The sequence below is a fragment of the Sarcophilus harrisii genome, chromosome 4, assembly GCF_902635505.1.
Source record: "Sarcophilus harrisii chromosome 4, mSarHar1.11, whole genome shotgun sequence".
Classification (NCBI taxonomy): domain Eukaryota; kingdom Metazoa; phylum Chordata; class Mammalia; order Dasyuromorphia; family Dasyuridae; genus Sarcophilus; species Sarcophilus harrisii.
The window spans coordinates 433,370,432-433,390,265 of NC_045429.1; the positions used below are offsets into that span (position 1 = coordinate 433,370,432).

The 19,834-nt window shown below is 39.7% G+C and overlaps 1 protein-coding gene across 3 annotated transcripts in view; it reads right to left on the minus strand.

The window, feature by feature from the left end:
• Window positions 1-18,057: 18,057 nt before the first annotated feature.
• RAB11FIP4 (RAB11 family interacting protein 4) overlaps window positions 18,058-19,834 on the minus strand; it is a 160,575-nt gene continuing 158,798 nt past the window's right edge. For all 3 annotated transcript variants that reach the window (XM_031967636.1, XM_031967637.1, XM_031967638.1), the window contains one exon: window positions 18,058-18,878. In XM_031967636.1, the coding sequence (XP_031823496.1) occupies window positions 18,762-18,878 (117 nt within the window). In that variant the 3' untranslated portion in view covers window positions 18,058-18,761. The remainder of the gene's footprint in view (window positions 18,879-19,834) is intronic.

Genomic DNA, 19,834 nt, shown 5'->3' on the forward strand with positions numbered 1-19,834 from the left:
TTCTCTACACTACAACCTTCTAATTGGTCTTCCCACCTTCAGGCTCTCTCTTCTCCATTCTCTACTCAGCCACCAGTGTTACTTTTCTAAAATATTCTTCTTACCATGTCCCCTCATTTTGTTGTTGTTCAGTTGTTTTCTGGTCCCATCTCCATTTCCCCATTTGAGGTTTTCTTGGCAAAGGTAATGGAGTGGTTTCCTTTTCCTTCTCCAGCTCATTTTACAGATGAGGAAACTGAGGGTGAAATAACATAGAGCTGTTGTAGCTGAGGTCAGATTTGAACTCAGGAAAACTCCAGGCTTCTACTGCATCACTCAACTAGCTGCCCAAGTGTTTATTAAGCACCTATTATGGGCCAGATGCTGTGGCAAGTAAGGCAATAAAAAATGTAAAAAAGTTCAAATCAAAGAGCATTTGTTAAGGGTCTCCAATGGGTCAGACCCCTTGTGCCTATCATTCTGCCACCTTCTCGTCTCCCTTCCATGTACACTGGAAAGAGGTACATTTAGACCCTCAGAAACTTTGCCACTTGCTCTTTGGAAATGGGAAAACGTTGTTATTGCCCTTTGTAAACAGTGTTACTTTGGCAACAACCTTGGAGGATGCAGGAGCTGGCAGCCTGATTGAATGGAGCTGAAACCGGTCACAAAACCTCTTCTTTTTTAAAGCGCTGCAAATTTAACTTGAAGGTAGAGACAGTTAAATGAAACTTTTGAACAGATCTCAAAAGCAATACTTCCTTACTGGCAGAGCTGCTTGTTGAGAATTTATAAAGCTTCAAAATAGATTCTTTCTTACACTTATGGTGATTTTATTTTATTTTTAAATAATCATCATGGGCATTTTCAACAGAGGAGATGCTTCCTTTATATTTACTTTCATGTTGTTCCCGTAAGGCATTGAAAAGATGTGACATAGTTTCACTTTTAAATGGGGATATAGATTCTGAAGTGCATCCTGGGAAGATGAATGAAAGCCCCGCCCCTGATTTTGTCAGCAGCCTCTGAGTCTGATTTCTAGCTCTGCCTTTTATTGTGTGGCTGTGGGATTTTTGGTAATTCACTTTCTCTCTCTGTCTTTGTCTCCAATGTCTAAAATTGTTTTGTCTCTCTTGTCTGTCTCTTGTCTCTCTTTCTCTGCCTCCTTGTGTCTCTTTGACTCTCTCTAACTGTCTCTGCCTCTTGTTTCTCTGTCTGTGTCTCTGACTCTGTAACTGTCTCTCTGTAGTAACTCTGTCTCATCTTTCTTTCTCTACCTCTGGGTTTCTTTGACTCTCTGTACTAACTCTGTCTCTGTCTCTTGTCTCTCTCTTTCTCTACCTTTCTGTGTCTCTTTGACTCTCTGTAACTCTGTCTCTATCCATCTCTCTGTGTCTCTGAGTGTCTGTTTCTTTGCTCTCTCTCGCTCTTTCTCCCTCTCTTCCCTCCCCCCACAATCCCTTCCAGCTGCAGAGCTATGATCCTATGTCTAAAAGCCCTTTACCTTCAGGACAAATGGGTTTTCAGGTGGTTAGAGCACCAAGTCTAGAGTCAGGAGACACTAGCTTCAAATCCAGTTTTGGATATTACCTGGCTTTGTGTGACCTTGGGCAAGTCACTTAGCCCCTCTCTGAATCAGTTTCCCCATCTGTAGAATGGGAACAATAATAGCATCCATCTCCCAGGATTGTTGTAAAGATCAATGAGATAATATTTGCAAAACTACTCTGTAAACCTTAAAGTCCTCTACACATGATGCTATTATCATTATAATGTTCTCCAGATTCTCAACCTTCAAAAAGTTTATGAATCTATAGCTCTAAATCTCCCCAGTCCAGGGACTGACTATTTTAGCAGGCTGGAGAATTTGACAGAGTTCATCTGGGATTTTCAGTGATTTGGGAAGTCTCCAAAATGACACAAGAGGGGGTTAACAGACCTTCTTGGCTTCTTCCCTCCCTCTTCCCCATTCCCTTTTTCCCTGTTCAGAAGACAGACAAGTCCACAGCAGATCAAATTTGTCCCAGGGTCAGGGGTAATGGTGTGACTTCCCTGGATCGGGAATACATGGCTGCTGAATGTGTTTTTCCACACGGGTCAGCGGTTAGAGTTTCTGAAAATAAACCCATCCAGTCTAAGAAACAGCAGCAATTAGGGCTGCCAGCGATGGAATTACTGCAGAAGAATATGGCAGGAGCAGACAAGTGCTTGTCCAAGTGACCCAACCGCTCTTAGTGTTCACGAACCCCAACATCCTATGTATAAGGTGAAGAGGAGGACAAGGAGGACATGCATATATTGACGTGACCCTGAATCTCATCTTCTAGCACAAGAAGGAGAATTTCCTGGGTCATATGATCTTTGAGAGATGCCTTATGGGAAATTACAAGTTAAAGTCAAAAATTTGGGTACTAGTCCTCTAGGGAAAGAAGAACATTGTCCACCTAGTGCAAAAGTGGGTAACAAGAGACCTTGATACCCTTCAAGATTATAGTGATTATTATGACTTTTGATGAGACAATCTGGGTTAAGTAACTTGCCTGAATCACAGCTAGTAAGTGTCAAGTGTCTGAGACTGGATTTGAATTCAGGTCCACCTGACTCAAAGGCTGGTGCTCTAGCCATTGCACCACCTCGCTGTCTCTAGAGTCAATTATTTTGACAATGCAGGCCTGGAAAGGGATAATTTTCTCAGAAGCTTCTAAGGTATCTTCTGAAAGGCAGTCTAAACTGTAGATGATGCTAAAAGTCTGAGGATTGTGGTTTGGGCAGAGAAAGAAGGACTCACAGAAATGATAAAGGCTTACCTTTCTGAGATCTTTTTGGATTTTGTGTTTTTATCTTGAGTTTTGTCTGCTTTTGGGGATGGGAGGTGGGGGTGTATAACCATGCTATTATTACCTGAGTGATTATATGAGAGCTGGGGCCTATTACTTTCATTTGAGGAAATATAGACATTTTCAACATTGAAGTTTTATTTTGAAGATTTCTCCAGATGAAATTTCATGGTCAGAGTAAAATGGGCCAAAAAATAATATTTTGATGCAGGATCAGATTTCAAACAGCAGTTTTCAAACTTTTAATTCTCAGGATCCCTTTATAATATTAAAAATTATCTGGGATCCTTAATAAGTTTTATTTATGTGGATTATAAATTTTGAAATTTACCATATTAGAAATCAGGATACTGCAGCATTACTATAAAGAGTTATGAATTCTTGACGACCACCTCCCCCAAAAGGAAATTAGCTTGGTGGAAGGATTAGCCTAGGCTTGAGGGGTTCTGGGATAGCATCTCAGTTGCAGCCCAGAAGATGGCAGGAGAGAGTGAAGGAAAGAGAACAGGGACAGCAACAGGGAAGGAGGGAAGAAAGGAAGAGAGGAAGCATCATTGACATTAAGCTTGAACTAGAATCCTACCCTTGACAAGTTCTGGGAATGGAATCATTAAGACTTTAGTTTAAATTGTGCCTCATACATTTGCTAGCCATGTGACTCTGGGCAATTCATTTAAATTTTCTTAACTGTATAATGGAGATAATAACAACTATCCATCAAATGAGATAAGATGGAAACCAACTTTTACATGCTACAGAGACCTGTTTTTTCTTAATAGTTTATCAAAGTAGAAAGATTCTTGCTAGGTATTGCCAGTGCAATAAACATTTCAATACACTTTATATATATATTTTTTGCTTTTTATATTTTCTATATAAACACACTTTTCTATTTGTATGATTTTATTCAGAAAAAAACTGGATTGGAATAGGGCTATCGCTTCAGACTGCCCCACCTTTCCATTCCCTTCCATCTTTTTCCACTTAAAACAAAAAGCATTTTAGAGAGCAGTTGCTACTGATCGAGATTGAGGGATGGCGGGGAGGACAGAAAGCATGTGCGATCAAAGAGCTGGGAAACGACTGTCATGTATTGGAACTAGCCAAGGGGCCAGTTTCTTTGGCATGCAGAAGGTGGAATAGTGTGCAATAACTTGAGAAAGATGAACTGCAGTCAAGTAAACCCATCAAGAGGTGATGATGGAGAACTCATATTTTGAATGGATGGAGTCCCCCAAAAAGCCCTCAAACTGGGAGGGATTTTCTTGAAGTCACATGTGAGGGAGGTGGGGATGCTCCAGGTTACCACAGCTAGTTATTATTCCATGTATAATCCTTGTATCAAGGACTCTTCCAACAAGAAGGGATCTGGTTCACTTGAAGTTTATCACGTCTCTTAACTCAGAACCCAGACCCAGATTATGCATTTCTGCTGTAGGCTCTAGGCCATCCCTATTTTCACCCTTTATTAATAGGACACAACTACGGGGATAGGCTCTTTCACCCACAATGAGACCTTCCACCAGCACTTGTTACTTTCAAAACTCCATTTCTCCAGTAACTAGCAGATTGTTTTTTCCTCAGGCAACTGGGGTTAAGTGACTTGCCCAGGACTAGCAGAATTGAAGTTAGGGAATTCGGAATTCGAATCCTGCCTCATACACGCAGTAACTGTCACTGGGCAACCTGTCAACCTCAGTTCTTTTGCTGTAAAATAGTAATAACCCTATCAACTTACAGGGTCATTTCAAGGACCAAATGAGAAAATGGTAAATATGGTAATAATATAGTAGGTATGGTAAAGTGCTTTGCTTTGTAAAGTCTTTTTCAGTTCCAGAGATGATGATTATTATTCAGTACTAGTTTTCCACATGTGATGCTCACTTAGTGGCTAGTACCTCACTCCCTATTTTTGGGATAAGGGCTCCCTCCAGAGGGCAGATGGGGGCAGGATACTGGAAGAATCCATTTACAACACCCATTTTACTGGTTAGTTGTTCTACGATTGGTGGGAGTAAGAAGTTGCCCTTCTTGGGATTTTCTATAACCCATATATAACCCTATAAACTTGGGATTTTTCCTTGATTCTGTTTGGGTTCTCTCTCTCCCTAAGAACTTAGAAAGTGAAAAAGTGTGTGAACTTAAGGGAATTAAAATCACTCTGGGGCATCCGTTCCCTCCCATGAAAAATGAGGGGGTGGTTGTAGATTACTTCAAAAAGTTCTTCCCATTTCAAAATCGAGACTCCTATGAATATGACAACCACACAAAGACATCATGTTCAGCAGGCAATTCCACAGGCCGGTGACTCATCTCTAAACTGAGATTCAACAAAGAAAACCACCCACCACCCACTGCTTCCCCACCTCCTAAGCCCCAAGCTCCAAAAAGCTGTTTGGAAGTATTAGCGGGGGCCAGATCGCTGTCAACTCCCAACCCACGACCTCAAGTTTGGGGCTCCTACTTTGCTAGCTTCCAGCCAGGTGTCAGCTGTTTTCCTGGAAGGGCTCCAAATTGATTTTGTCACTGTGTTTTTTGATCATCCCCACGCCTCAACTAGTAAATACGCACCAGTCCTTTGTCCCCAACTGCAGGGGAGGGGAATGAGTGTACACAGCTAAAAAGCTGAGCCTGAGAAATTGTAGAGCATGGGGAAGAGCTCTCCTTGGTTCTGGAGGCAGTCTATTTGGATGCTTACTTGCTGTGTGATTTTGGCCAAGTCACCTCAAAAGTCTAGTTCAAGTTTCATGATTTATGAATGTGAAAGTATTCTTCATCTTCACCTGACTGGGCAAGGTCCCAAACAGGTTCATTGGCCATAATGTAGTAGGACAACTGGGCTTGAGTCAGGCAAGAGACCATTGTTGGAAACCTCCCCATTTAAACCACTTTCAGCCTCATTTTCCCTACCTATAAAATGGAGAGAACATCAATAAACTTGTAAACTTGTATAAACTGTAAACTTGAAAATGTGTACTCCAAAGGGAGCAAAGAAAGAGAAAAGGGGCCCATGCATCAAAAAGTATACTAGCATTTTTTTTGGTAGTGGCACAGAATTGAAAATAAGGGGGTACTTATCAGCTACAGATGAGCAAAAGCATTATTAGTTTATGAATGCATTGAAATACAATTGTGCCTTAAAGAACAACAAAAGGAATTATTTCAGAGAAATCTGGGAAGATTTGCACAAGCTGATAGAGAGTGTAGAATAATTTATACAATAACAACATTGTAAAGAAAATCACCTTTGAAAGATTTTAAAGCTCTGATCAAGGTAGTGACGAGCCATGACTATAAAGGGGCATAAAAGCATGTTCCCCACCTTTTCTCAGAAAGGTGATGAACTCAAGATTCAGCAGACATTTTTGGAAACAGTTAATTTGGGAATCTGTTTTGCTTGACTATTCATATATACTACAAGGATTTTGTCTTTTTTTTTTCCCCATGAGAGGGTGAGGTGAGAGGAAGAAGAAATAGATTTTTAATTTAAAAATTAAATGAAAAAGATTAAAACAAAGGTACACATATCTTGTTGTAAAGTTTATTTTTAGATTAAAAATATAGAGTGCTACACAAATGTCAATTATTATGATAATTAGCATTTAATAATTTTGGCTGAATCCTTCAGTGAGCAAAACTGATTAGGTTTAAGGAAAAGGATTTTCTTGGAGAAAAAAGGAAAGAATCTCATTGTTCAATAATTTCATTGAGAAACATTCATGAACTTCTGATTGAGACAGTGAGGCTTAGGGGATTCAGAGCTGTGTTCAAGTCCTGTCTTTGAGACATGCTGGATGCACATCCCTGGGAAAATCACTTTTTCTGATTCCATAGATTTCCAATGAAAAAGTTGGACCAGATGGCCTCTAACTTACTTCCAGACCTAAATCTTAGTATCTTACTATGGATTTTGTTTTTGTTTTCTTTGTTTCTCCATTGGTGCTTAGCATAAAGTGTTTAATAAATGCTTATTGATTATGTGCCAGACCCTGTGATAGGTGTTAAAAAATACACAGGAAAACATCAAACAGTCCCCACCCTCAAAGAGTTTACATTCTCATTGGAGAAATACAGCCTAGACATAGGTCTGTAAATTCAAGGTTCACATGATGAGAGGAAAAAGTCTAAAATTGAGAAGATAAGGGAAGTTTTTGGGGAGGGGAAAAGCTCTCCAGGTTGATTGGGATTTAAAAACTAAGTGGAGTAACACAAAATGTCCAAAAAGGTAAATTAAGAGATTATGGAAGGCCTTAAAAATCAGTCTGAGTTTATATTTTTACAGCAAGAGAGAGCACCCGGTAGTTCTTGAATAGGGGAATGACCAAATCTCATCTATGTCTTTTGAAGATTATTTTTACATATTAATTTGGGTTGTGTAGATGACAATAGTGTCATCACCAGTCAAAATTTTGGATTGGTGGGAGAATACCCTATAACAAAGCTTTTTAAAGTGTGCGTCACAACTCCTTGTGAAGTCTCATAACTAAATATGGGGATGGTGAATTTATGATTTATTATCAGTATGTTTGATTTGTATACCTATTTTATATACCTCCATATCTGGGGTTACATGAAAATTTCTAAGGCACAAAGGAGTCCTGAATGGAAAAAGTTTAAGAAGTCCTGCCCTAAGTTAATTAAATTTGATTTATTACAAGATCTCAGAAAGAACATATGCCCATTTTATGTAGCTCTAATAGGACTGGGCATACTACCCAAAAGCACAGAACTAGTTGGGCAGAGCAACTTAGCCCAAAGAGGTGTGGAATCATTTCTTCGAGAACAGAAGTGTTGGAAAGAACAGATCGATTGAATTAGGCTCCCAATAAATAGTATGAAATAACTCATACAACCAATTAGAATTATCCTGCAGATACTGAGATTCAAATAAATCCATTTCAGCAAGTGCAGTGCCCTATCATCACCTTTCCTAAATCTCTTTCAAAATTCTTTCTCCATTCATTCTCATTTTCTTTTCTACTCATGAGGTAGAAGTGTATATTCTATTCTACTGCTTAATTTTACTTTGCACTATTATATGTCTTTCCAAAATTCTCCATATTCATCATTCCTTGTTGTATTAATTGCATTATAATAACTAATCATTTATGTAGCTAGAGTCTCCCATTGAAGGACATTTGGATAGTTTTTGGTTGTTTTTAAAGCATTCAGAATGATGCTTAAAAAACTAAAAACTTTTGACTTCCAACATATCAGTTTACTCAATTATTTTCCTATTGAGGAATATTCAAATTGTTTCTAATTGTTTGCTTATATACTTATTTTAGAATTAGGAATTAACATTGTTATGAAAATCTTTGACCATTAATGGACCACAATTTGACTATTATTGTTGGATGATCAAATTGCTTCCTAGGGTTTATTTCTTTGTTGTTGTGGTAGGGATTAGAATTAATGATGTCATAAAAAATCTTTGAACTGATTGCATTTTTGCCGTTTTATATTCCCAACAATGCAATTATTAGTTCAAAGACTACTTCTTTTCACAACTTTTATTGCAAACTGCTAGACCAGTATCTAAAAATTTTCTACAAATCGGTAATGCCATGAACAATGAGTGGTCAGCAATCAGTTCCCCACAAGCCTACCAGTACTGAATTTCCATGCATTTAATTATTTTTTACTAATTTGATAAGGCAGGACTTTGAATGTTTTCCTTTACATCTCTGATTATTAATGAGGTCGAGCATTTTTTCAACTTTTTTTTTTTGGAGGGGGGGAAATTTATGGGTGATTCTTAGTTTCCATCTTCTCTTGCTAAAGACTCCACCCCCTTCCCCATATTAAAGACACAGTCTGAGTCAGGCAAGAAAAGCAAATCATTTATTTACACCTTTGTCTGTACATTACAGTTCCCTGGAAGGGGCTCACCCAATTTCAGCAAGAGCCCTTTCCTTTCAGAGTAAAATCCAGCCAGAGGTTATAGAGATACTGGGACACAGAGAGAAGGTAGCACCATTCCTGCCCGCCTCCTCTCCTAGGTTACATGATCATGTCAGAAGAACCCAGGAACAGGAGGAGAGTGTATACCTGGCTCTCTGTCCCAGGGGTTTCCTACTGTGAAGTCCCAGCATCATTCCCACCCCCAATGATTTGGGACAAATTTCCAGATTAAGGTCACTGCAGGGAACTCTACTTTGCTCAAGGAAGAAATTTAACTCTAATCTTTTTTTTTATTTTTAAGATGACTACATATGCAAACTTTGTATTACAATAGGAGGCCAGATTTCTTCTTTTCCTGGGCTCCAGGAGGAGGGAACAAGAGAAAACTGGATGCAAAGGAAAGGTGGTTATTAGCTGCCCACATCTTAAAACAAGAGAGATCATTTGTTTGTCAGAGAGGGTCTCTTCATCAAACCACCTAAAAAATCACATACTTTGAACACTTACTTGATTGAAATTAATTGAAAGTTTAAAATTCACTCACCAACAAATCCCTTCTGCATGAAGTAGGATCTGTTAAATTCTGTTCGACTTAGTGGCCCCAACCACCACATTAACAGGAACTAGGGTCCTGCTTGGTGATACTTGGACAGCTACTTTTTTTTGCTTTATCCCTGGTTTTAAGGGAAACAGCCAGAATGGAAGTTGTTCCTCTTCCCATAGTCTTGTGCAACTGTGTGAAGCTAACCCAACAAAGCCAATCAGGAATCTATAATGTGAGAGCAGTATCTGCAAACCCCGTTCCTTCCTCAAGTGTGTTACTGGGATTCCATGGGCAGTAGTTTTATAAAAGTAACTGTTTTCTCAGATACAATACTTCTAAAACAGAATGTGCAGGACAATCAAAGAAGGGCTAAATAGGTGTGTTCTCCTAATCTTTTCAAAATAATAATAATCTGTACAAAATGATCAAGTGTTCATTGCCAAGTGGAAAGTAATTTAAAGGCCTGAATCTTTTGGAGAAGTATAAGTGTAGTGTAGACCTGTCCATGAACATTTATTTTCTTTATATCTCCTCATGGTCCACAAAATTCAAATACAGTCCATTGTATTTATACATTTACAGGTCATGGGAGAGGGAAGCCAGGGCCAGGTTACATAGGACAAATGAGGTTTTTTTTTTTTTTTTTTAAAAGAAGTACCCCAAATTACAAGTAAATGTGAAAAATTCTGTACAGTCAAGACAATGAAGGAAAGGCACACGTCCAGAAGACCCCAAACACATGCAAACAAGAGATCCATATGGCCTGGGCAACACAGTAAAATGAAAATAAAAAAAGTCCCACAATGCAGTTTCTAGGATAATTCATTCAAGTGCAAAGAGTATTTCAAGCGTACCGTGAATACAACACGGATAGCTCCGGAATGTAACCTCCTGCTCTCTGGAAATCAGAGCCAGAGAGAGATTTGAAGGCTTACTTAAGCCATTTAAGTTTAGAAGGGGGAAAAAATCCAAATCCCATATAAGTTTAACCTAGGTGTGTGGCCTTGGTGTAGGAAACCGAGTTGTGTGCGTACAATGTGGCCACATTCCATTAAAGGTCGAAGCTTGGCAGAAACAAGTTTCTCTCAAGTCATTTTAGATATTCTTTAGCTCCCTAGTTTCCTCATTTAAGCAGCAGCCAGTCACTCATGGCTCTGAAAGATGGGGAAGGAACAGTACAATCGGTACCATGATCCCTTCTCCTCTAGGTCTTCCACTGCGCTAAAACTTGATTTTTTTGTCACTTAACTGATCTGTGTGAATCATGCAATCACACAAATATCAGAGCAAGAAAGTCCCTGTAATCCAGTCTGGTCATTTTTTAGAAAAGGCAAATGATTTGCCTGAAGTCATACAGTGAGTTGTTAGTGTTAGATCTTGGGAAGTGCGTATCCCAAAGCCAATGAGTGCTGGAAGATTGGAAAATGGTTATCTAATCATCACCAGCCCTTCTTCCTATTCTCATTCCCCAGGCTGACCTGGTTCAGCCACAAATCCATCAGGACAAACTATTGCTGGGCAATGGTGTACCTACCAACCAATGGAACATCATGAATATTGACTGCCTTCACCAGAACCCTTTGTCTAATTGCCTTCAGGAGGGAGGTCTATCCCAAATTATTTTCAATTTTCTCAAGAGTGGAAAAGGCAGGAACCATTTTGAAGTAAAGCTGTCCTTATCACTATCATTTTCACTACTCTGAATTCCCCGTTGGGTCTCAGAATCAAAACCCATGCTTTCCAAAGTGAACTATTAACAGGTGTTACCCAGAAAGTTTCCTGACTTCCAGAGAGGTCAAGGAGAAAAGGCAAAGAAAGGAAGAGATGCATAGCACCAATACCAGTTGATGGATGTTCCGCAGAACCCTTAGTCACACAATCCCTACTGCTCCAAACCAGAGTTAGTTATTGTGGAACTCAGATGTAATCCCTCTCATCCTTGATACAATTATACAAGGTAACCCTGATACAGAATGTCCTCTTAATCTTTCCTAGTTCTTTACTCCTGATCCAGGAGACCTGTAGTAATTTGCCGAGTTTGCTATATCTAAAAATATCCTCCCAAACCTAATTCCATAACGCCAAAATTTCCTCCAAAGCTAATCATTCACATCTGTACTCTTAACTTGTGGCTTTAATGGGGCCATGTGGAGAGGGGGTAAATCAGGAAAACTCACTTCAATTCTGCCTGTTACTATTCCCACCCATGTTTTCAACTAATTGGTCTGACCACGCTTTAGTGATGGCAATGGAAATTCGATGATTTGGGGAAAGATGGTAGCATAGTTTTGGGGGAAGAAAGTATGGTGGGAGGTTTAATGGGAACAGAAAAGGCGCTGACTTTAAGGCAGCTTTCATTAAAGTTTCCCTTGGTCTACTCCCCTTCCCCCCCCCCCCCCCCCCCCGAAAACCTCGATAATAAACATTATCACTTTTTACTTAGCAAGACAAAAGAAAGTGCAATTCCCAAGTATGTTTTAAGAAAAAAGACTTCTTGCTCTTGGATCCAAACTGGTTTGGGGAACAGGGATTGATGTAAGGAAGCAAAGAACTGAATTCAATTTAAAATCAGAGAATTTAGAATGGGAAAGGGCTTGGAAAGTTAGCAAGTCCAAAGCCCTTCATCTCACATAGGACAAAACTGACAAGAGAAAAGTGACTAGTCTGAAGTTTATAAAGCTAGTTAAGTGAAAAGGGTGTTGGGATAGGGCCAGAGAACCTGAGTTCAAATCCTATCTTTGGAGTTTACTATCTCTGTGATCTTTATGTATGAATGAAGGATTTAAGGTCTTTTCTAGCTCTAAACGTTTGCTGTTCAGGCATTTTTCTGTCACTTCAGATTCTTCGTGACCCCATTTGGTAAATGGGGCTTTCTTGGTAAAGAGATTCCAGTTGATTTTACAGATGAGGAAATTGAGGCAAACTGTCTGAGATTAGATTTAAATTCATGCACTCCATGTACTCCATGCACTATGGTGCCACCCCACTGCCCTTACATAAACATACATTCCCTCCCTTCCAGTCTCCCCTTTGCCTGTTCCCTCAGTTTTTAACTTTTGTTTATACCTTGATGAGCTGTTTAAAAGATCCTTTCTAAGCACCAGCTATTGGGTCCTAACAGCTGGGAGGAAATCCTAACATTTCCCCAGGGAGATTCCTGAGTCATTTGGGCAAATGTGAAGGGAAAAACTTTGTGGGTGTGAGGCAGTGTAGGAGACTTGACTAATTTTTGGTTAACAGCCCATTAAACTCCTCCTGCCTTCATTAAAAAGAGCAATGATCAGTCTCCCAGGAATCCTTGAGGCTTAGTTTACCCCAGCATGGTGACTGCCAAAGTTAAAATACTGTCCATTAGCATATACAATCTGCTACAACCTGAAACTTTCTAGAATTTCATTAATTTCTTAAAGAGCTACAACAGCTTTTCTGTTATTAAAAAAGAAAGGTCATGCATGAATTCATGAAATTCACGAAGAGAGAGATTTGTCTCTTATTCATATTATTTCCATGGTAACTGATTATGGCAAAGTGATTTAATTCTAACTTTGAGAGTAAAAAAGAAAAAGGAAATTATAAAATCATACAGTTGTTAGAACTGGTTCAGATAAGGAAAGGGACTGGACCTCTGATTTCAACTATACTGATATAAAGAACTTCCAGGTAAGGAATTCCCTCCCCCAGTACAGGTTCAGCATCTTCTCAGAACTCAGTCTAGGAGTTTCCTGGAGCAGAGGTGGCAATCATGAAGTCTGTGGCCCACAATGCTTCCAGGAATGGCTCAAACCCGATTAAAATGTAATTGGGAAATATTTCACAAAATAAAATACCATATAATACATTTCAAACTGCTGCCAGCAGGGATCCTTATACGTGGATTAATGGCTCCTGTTTGTATCTGGGTCCGACATCACTCTAGCACTAATGAGGCTATGAAGTCCTGCCCTATATCATAGTGCCTCTGTTTGAACTAGACAGGATCATAAATCATCTGGGATTGATATTGGAAGGGAAGGGAGTTCATGCAGAGGACCTCACCACTCATGTCTGCAAGAATTGGTATAGATATTCTTCAGTGAAAGTACAAGCAACTGTGAAATTCTTCCAGGCTACCTGCTGATCCAAGGATCTGTGTCTTTAGAAAAAAAAATAGAGGTGGGTGCCTTTACCTCATCCTATCAGACTCAATTTCACCTCTGGCAAAAATCAGGGCCATCAGCTCATGTCTGGGCTCAAAGATGGGGCTGTGGAATCTGAAGGGGAGACTAGCTGCGGTGCCCATGAACATCTCTCTCCATAACCACCAGGGGGAGGTCCTGGGCAGCCAGGAGGACTTCACAGCTCCCCTGAGCCCCAGCGGTGCCTTCTGGTTGAAGCAGGAGGAAAGGGAACTCTCAGTAAGTAAGAAAGGGACAAGTAAATCTCCCTCCTTAGCCAAAAGAGTAGAAACTGTTTCACTTTTGTCTTTGATTCCAAAGCCGCCATCTCACAAGGTGTCTGGCACAAATGCTTGTGGATTTGTTGATCTAGTTCAATCTCTTCTCTTTTTTCCATAAGGAAGAAAGTTAGATTTGAGTGGCTGAGCCTTTTGGGGTTACTGCTGAACTGGGAATTAGGAAAACCTGGGTTTACGTCTCATCCCAGATACTTAACTAACTTTGTGACCTCTATAAAACTTCTCTGAGCCTGTTTCCTCAATTGTAAAATGGGGTTATTAATCCTCTCGATCCCACAGGGTACTTTTGTGAGAGTCAAATTTGATGAACATACATAAAGCCCTTTGCAAACCTTAACTAGGTAAGCTCATATCATCATTCGGTGCAGGATATATTTTCTGCCTTCTCACATCCAACCTGGCAACCAGCCAGGCGTCCAGCAGGGAATGGAGTACAGTCACAGAATTCTGGACCAGGAACTGGAAGTGGCTGCCCGAATCTTCCCACCTAAACTTCTTCCCTCAAGGAATTATAGTCTCATTTATTTTCCCCAGACCATTCTAATACTCATGGAAAAAATAAGACCTAGAGAAAAATAACAGAAGTTGATTTCTTTCCATGCCTTTACTACCCTGTTTTAATGTTTACTTTCTGCCAGATCCTATTTAAAAAAAAAATCAAACTGTAAGGATGATACTAGGGAAATTTTTCATAGCCTGCCTTTAACACTTACTAGTTGTGTAACCCTAGGCAGGTCATTTCTTTAATGCCTCAGTTTCCTCATCTATAAAATAAGGGGATTAGACTGAATGATCTTTCAATGGTTACCTCCCAGTTCTAAGACTATGATTCTAGGCATTTCCATCTGGGAAAGCGGCCTTTAATTGTGGCCCCAAAACTTCATCTCAAAGAAAAAGATCTGGAGGATACAGGAGTGGGCAGAAAGGTCTTAAAGGTAGATATGAAAGTAACAAGTTTCTACTGAATAAAAAAAATTATATTTCCTGACTCAAAGGGAGAAAAAAAGATGTAATATCATCACACATAAAATGGCAGCTTGTTTCATTTCCCTCTTCCCTCTACTCTGAATCCCTCCCCCCCTACACACACACATATGCACACGCACACGGCACCTTCCAAAGTTGCCTCAAGGTTAACTATTTAAACAATGAGACTTATTGGTCCACTGGGCTGAATGAAGCAGGTCACCTTAATCACCACTGATTATGACAACCATTAAAAGCATTTTTAAAAATATCCCAACAATTTATTTTGAAAATTAAAAAAAAATTATTAAAACACCTATACTGAACTTAACTTTAAATAAATGTTACAAGAGACTTGATCCTTTAAACAAGGTGTTTACAAAGAGAGGGGAAGAGATAACCACACCAGTGTCTGGCCTCTCTGATCTGGAGAACATCTTTTTCCCTGAACAGTTGTGCAAACAGCCACCGACCTAGGAAAAGCAGCACCTGATACTATCTGGGAAGAGTAAAGAAACAGCTAAGAACACTAGACTTGCCCAGCTGCCTCCTGGAAGTGGGATGGGGGCCAAAAAAATTCCCAGAGCTCATGTTTGCTTCTGTTTGTTTACAAGGCTGGGTCCTCTCTGCACCAGATACAAATTCCTCCATAAATTTATGGCAGCTTGGACACCTGAGAGTTTTTCTAGGTGTCCCCACTGAGGCAGACTTAGATGGGAAGAGTACAACATACACTGTATTTCATACAATCAAAACAAGCACTATATGTATGTCAACTGACATTTTTTGAAATCACCTATTCTCGCAGCTACACCCAAAGAAAGAATACTGGGAAATGAATGTAAACTGTTTGCATTTTTGTTTTTCTTCCTGGTTATTTTTACCTTCTGAATCCAACTCTTTCTGTGCAACAAGAGAACTCTTCGGTTCTGCACACATATATTGTATCTAGGATATACTGTGACATTTAACATGTATAGGACTGCTTGCCATTTGGGGGAGGGGGTAGAAGTAGGAAGGGGAAAAGTCGGAACAGAAGTGAGTGCAAGGGATAATGTTGTAAAAAAAAAAAAATTACCCAGGCATGGATTCTGTCCATAAAAAGTTATAATTATTTTAAAAAAAGAAAAAGAATTTTGCAGCTTATAGCTATTGTCATTTTTTAAAAATGTGTTAAATTTGACATTGCACAGTGTGAAATAAAAATTTAAACTGGTCAAAAAAAAAAAAAAGAAATCACCTATTCTCAACTTTTTTCTATGGACAATTATTAGGGAGGTCAGTGCTAGGGTTCTTGGTCTCTTTCTTTCATTTGCTTAAAACATGCTCTTTTGTTGCTTAATATGATTGCCAACCCTGGAGTTTAGATGATTTTTTTTTTTTTTCAATTTCTATCCCCCACCCCCTCACTTCCCTTCTGATTTTTTTCCTCTTGCCTCTTCCAATTCATTCATTCCATTTTCCTTTTCCTATTTCCTCTCCCCTTAACATCTAACCTTCTCTTCATACTCATTCCCTTACTGGATTTCCTATGGAGTACCTCATACTCAGGTGGAATCATGGAACTGACTTTAATGAGAACTCGGAAGATTGATCAGCTGGGGGCTGTTACTATATCAATATGATTTGAGTGGCTAATTCTTTTTGGAATGGATCTGTGATGTCACTATTATAGGGAACTTTCAGGTGAGGAAAGTCCCTCTACTCATGCAGAAAGCTGCCTACTCAGTGACTTCAGTTTTTTGAGTCTCCTGGAGATTTGCCAAAGGTCACATGGCCTGTATGTGTTGGAGGCTGACTAATTCATTCTTTCCTACGTAAAACAAAAGTTGCTTTTTGTCAGTCTCCCTGCTTAGGGAACAACTCAGCTTACAAGGTTGTCCAGATTCCTTGTGAAGGGAAAATCCAGCTCCTGTAGCTGGTCTCACAGACCAGATTTTTAGATTAGGGAGAAACAAAATCAACAACATTCCCACTGCATTTCTTTTCTTTTTGCTTCCATGATGGCTCCCCCTCAGCCTCATTATGCTCCTCCACATCCCCTTCTCCAACATGCCCAGACATTCCTTTTCACATGACAAAGCTGAAGAAAACAAGAAACTGAAGAAAAAAATAAAAGATCATCAAATTGGGATTAAGGGAAATGGGGAAATGCATCCCTAAGATATAAAAATTCAAGATGAATGTGGAAATTTCAGAAGTGGGGAAGTGGGGGAAAGTAAGCAGTTGCCTACTGCCAAAGAGCTCAGTTTCTACGAGTGTAGATAAAAGATTCTTAGTGTGAATCTCCCACCAAGTGTCAGGAGAATAATGAAAGTCAATTCAAGTTCTCCTGGGTTATTAATCCAGTCATGTCCCATGGACAACCTCACTTTTTCTCTTCGGTGCAGGTAACAAAGGGCTGTTTGAATATTCAGAACAAAAGAGTTTCACGTCCTAGCAGAAGGCAGATTCTGACTTTGTAGCCAGCTCCTTTGATGGCAAAACTCCATACCCCAATAGGAGTCAGCCTAGCAGGAATGTGCTGGGTTCCTGGGCTTTTAAAAAATGTTTTTTTCCTAACTAGTTTAGAAGAACAGGAATTACTCCTAGACTCAATCCCACTGCTCAGTTTCTCATTTAAGCCAGTTTGCCCTTCTCCTTAGGAAGGCTGTTGGCCTCCCTTCTTAGAGGCTCACCATATTTATACCAAATATGATGCAATCAACTGATTAAGCACACTGCAGCTCAGAACTCCCCAGCTCAAGAGATCTGCCAGACTCTGCCACCTAGGTAGCTGGGATTACAGACAAATAGACACTACCATGCCAGGCTACACTGGATGGGACTTAAAAATCCAAACCTCTGAGGACATTCGCTTCAGCCCCTACACAGACATGGCCCATGGGCTTCCAAATCTAGATGCCATTCATTCAGAGGTCCAGGAATGGAAAGTGATGGTGTGGGATGAAAGTTGCTGGAAATAAACCTCTTCTCCCACCAAAATGAGGCTTCAGTTCAACTCTGAGTGATTTACAGCCCATCCCACCCCCATTCTTTCCAAATATCTATTCCCTAACCAAACATCTTCATTTTCTTAAATAAACAACCAACACACACTCACACACATACACACACATATATACACACAGAAACAAAGGGGGAGGTAGTAGGAATGTAGGAGTGCAAGGGAAATCTTAAAAAAATAAAGACCGAGACTCCACCCAGAAAGAAATTAAACAGCTTGAATTCTAAGTCCCCTGAAAACTGGGGTTAAGTTGTAGAAATAGCTGCTTGTGAGAACCATAGCCATTCATACATGAACCCAGAACCAGCTACTAGTCATTATGAATGGTGTGTGAAATGGAGGAGATAGATCTTAAGTGACAAACCACTTTTTTTTTTTTTTTTTTTTTTTGTCAGCAAGTCATTATGGTAGTCTAAACTTTTATCCCTAAACACACCAAAGATGTGAGGCAATGGCTTTATCCTCCATGATTTTCTACTAAAAAGACTAATTTCTCTTTCCTGACCCAAATATCTGTGCCCTAGCAGGGTGTGCCACTGGTGGAGGCAAAGGGAGAATGATATCAAACTAATTCTAATCACAAGGCTGCTAGGTATTCAAGTTACTGGAAAAGTCATTGTTTTCTCTATCCTATAGGAGGCAAGGGGTCACCTCCAATAAGAGAGATAGCTCTTTTAAAAAATCCTTACAACCAGAGGTAGTCATTTTATCCAATATCTAAAATACAAGTTTCCAGTTATATTGTTATTACAATAATAATATCCTCCTATCCCTTCTGCCAGCCTTCTTTCCTGCAAAGGTACAACAAAGTGCATGAAAAGCTAACCAAAGCAAACCTTTGTGACCAAAGGATCAACTATGTACCGTCTTCAATATCAACATTCACACACATTCATTTTCTTTCATACCCAATTATACACACACATACGCACACATGGCTGTATGTATAGACATTTACAGTATTAGTGACTCTTAAATCCAGTGACATGTGCAGAAGGTGTCAGGTGGCCGCTGCTCTCCCAAGCTCTTCATTGGTCCCACTCCCACCTCGACCCCTACATCCATCTCCTTTCAGTTTTTGATTTCCAGGATTGACGGGTTGTGGTCCAGGATGGCTAGAATGATCTTGTCCATATACTGCCTCAGACGGTAGTTGATCTCCTCTTGTTCTTTGAGGGCTTCCATAAGCTGAGAGGGACAGATAAGAGACACCTCATGAAAACCCAGCATTCTGCAGGCAAAGACAAAATCCTTCCCCTGTTCTGACTGACATTACCCCCCAGACCTCAGCAGAAGCAAACAAGGTATCTAAAAAAGCTAGACTGGACATGAGTCACAATGGACTGATCAGGTGGGCTAGGAAAGAATTTAAAAATTCTCCTATATTCAAAAGCTGAATGGTTTTGGTTAAGAATTCTATTTCAGGAACCTAAAAAGGCTCCTAGCCTTGAAATGGATCATTGCTGTGCCATCAAGTAGTATTACTAGGGCTAGGAATATGCTACTGCCCCCCAGTTTAGAACCTTGAGGAAACAAATTTAGATCCAGGAAACATCTAAGGTCATTCGGCCCTTATCTCTTCATTTTGGCCCCATCTCTTCATTTTACAAACTAAGGATTAATGAGACTAAGTGAGTTACTCAAGATCACAAAACTAGCCTGGTCCAGTAAGGAGATACCTGCCCTCTTGTTTTCCAGTTTTAGGGCAGGGAAAGAAAAAGTTATTTTAGTAAAATGATTCCTGGAAAGGGATGTCGGTGATACAAAAACAAAAGATATCTTTAAATAAAATGTTATTTTTGTTTTTTGTTTGTGGCAAAGAACTGGAAATTGAGTGGATCCCCATCAATTGAGGATAGGTGGAATAAGTTGTATGCAAAAGAATGCAATGAATATTCTTGTTCTGTAAGGATAATGAGCAGGCTGATTTCAAAAAAGCCTGAAGATTTACATGAACTGATGCTGAATGAAGTGAGCAGAACCAAGAGAACATTGTACACGGTAATAACAGGATTATGTGATAACCAGCTGTGACTTGGCTCTTTTCAACAATGTGGTGATTCAACGCAATTCCAATAAACTTGTGATGGAAAGTGCCATCTGCCTCCAGAGAGAGAACTATGGAGAATGAATTTGAATTAAAG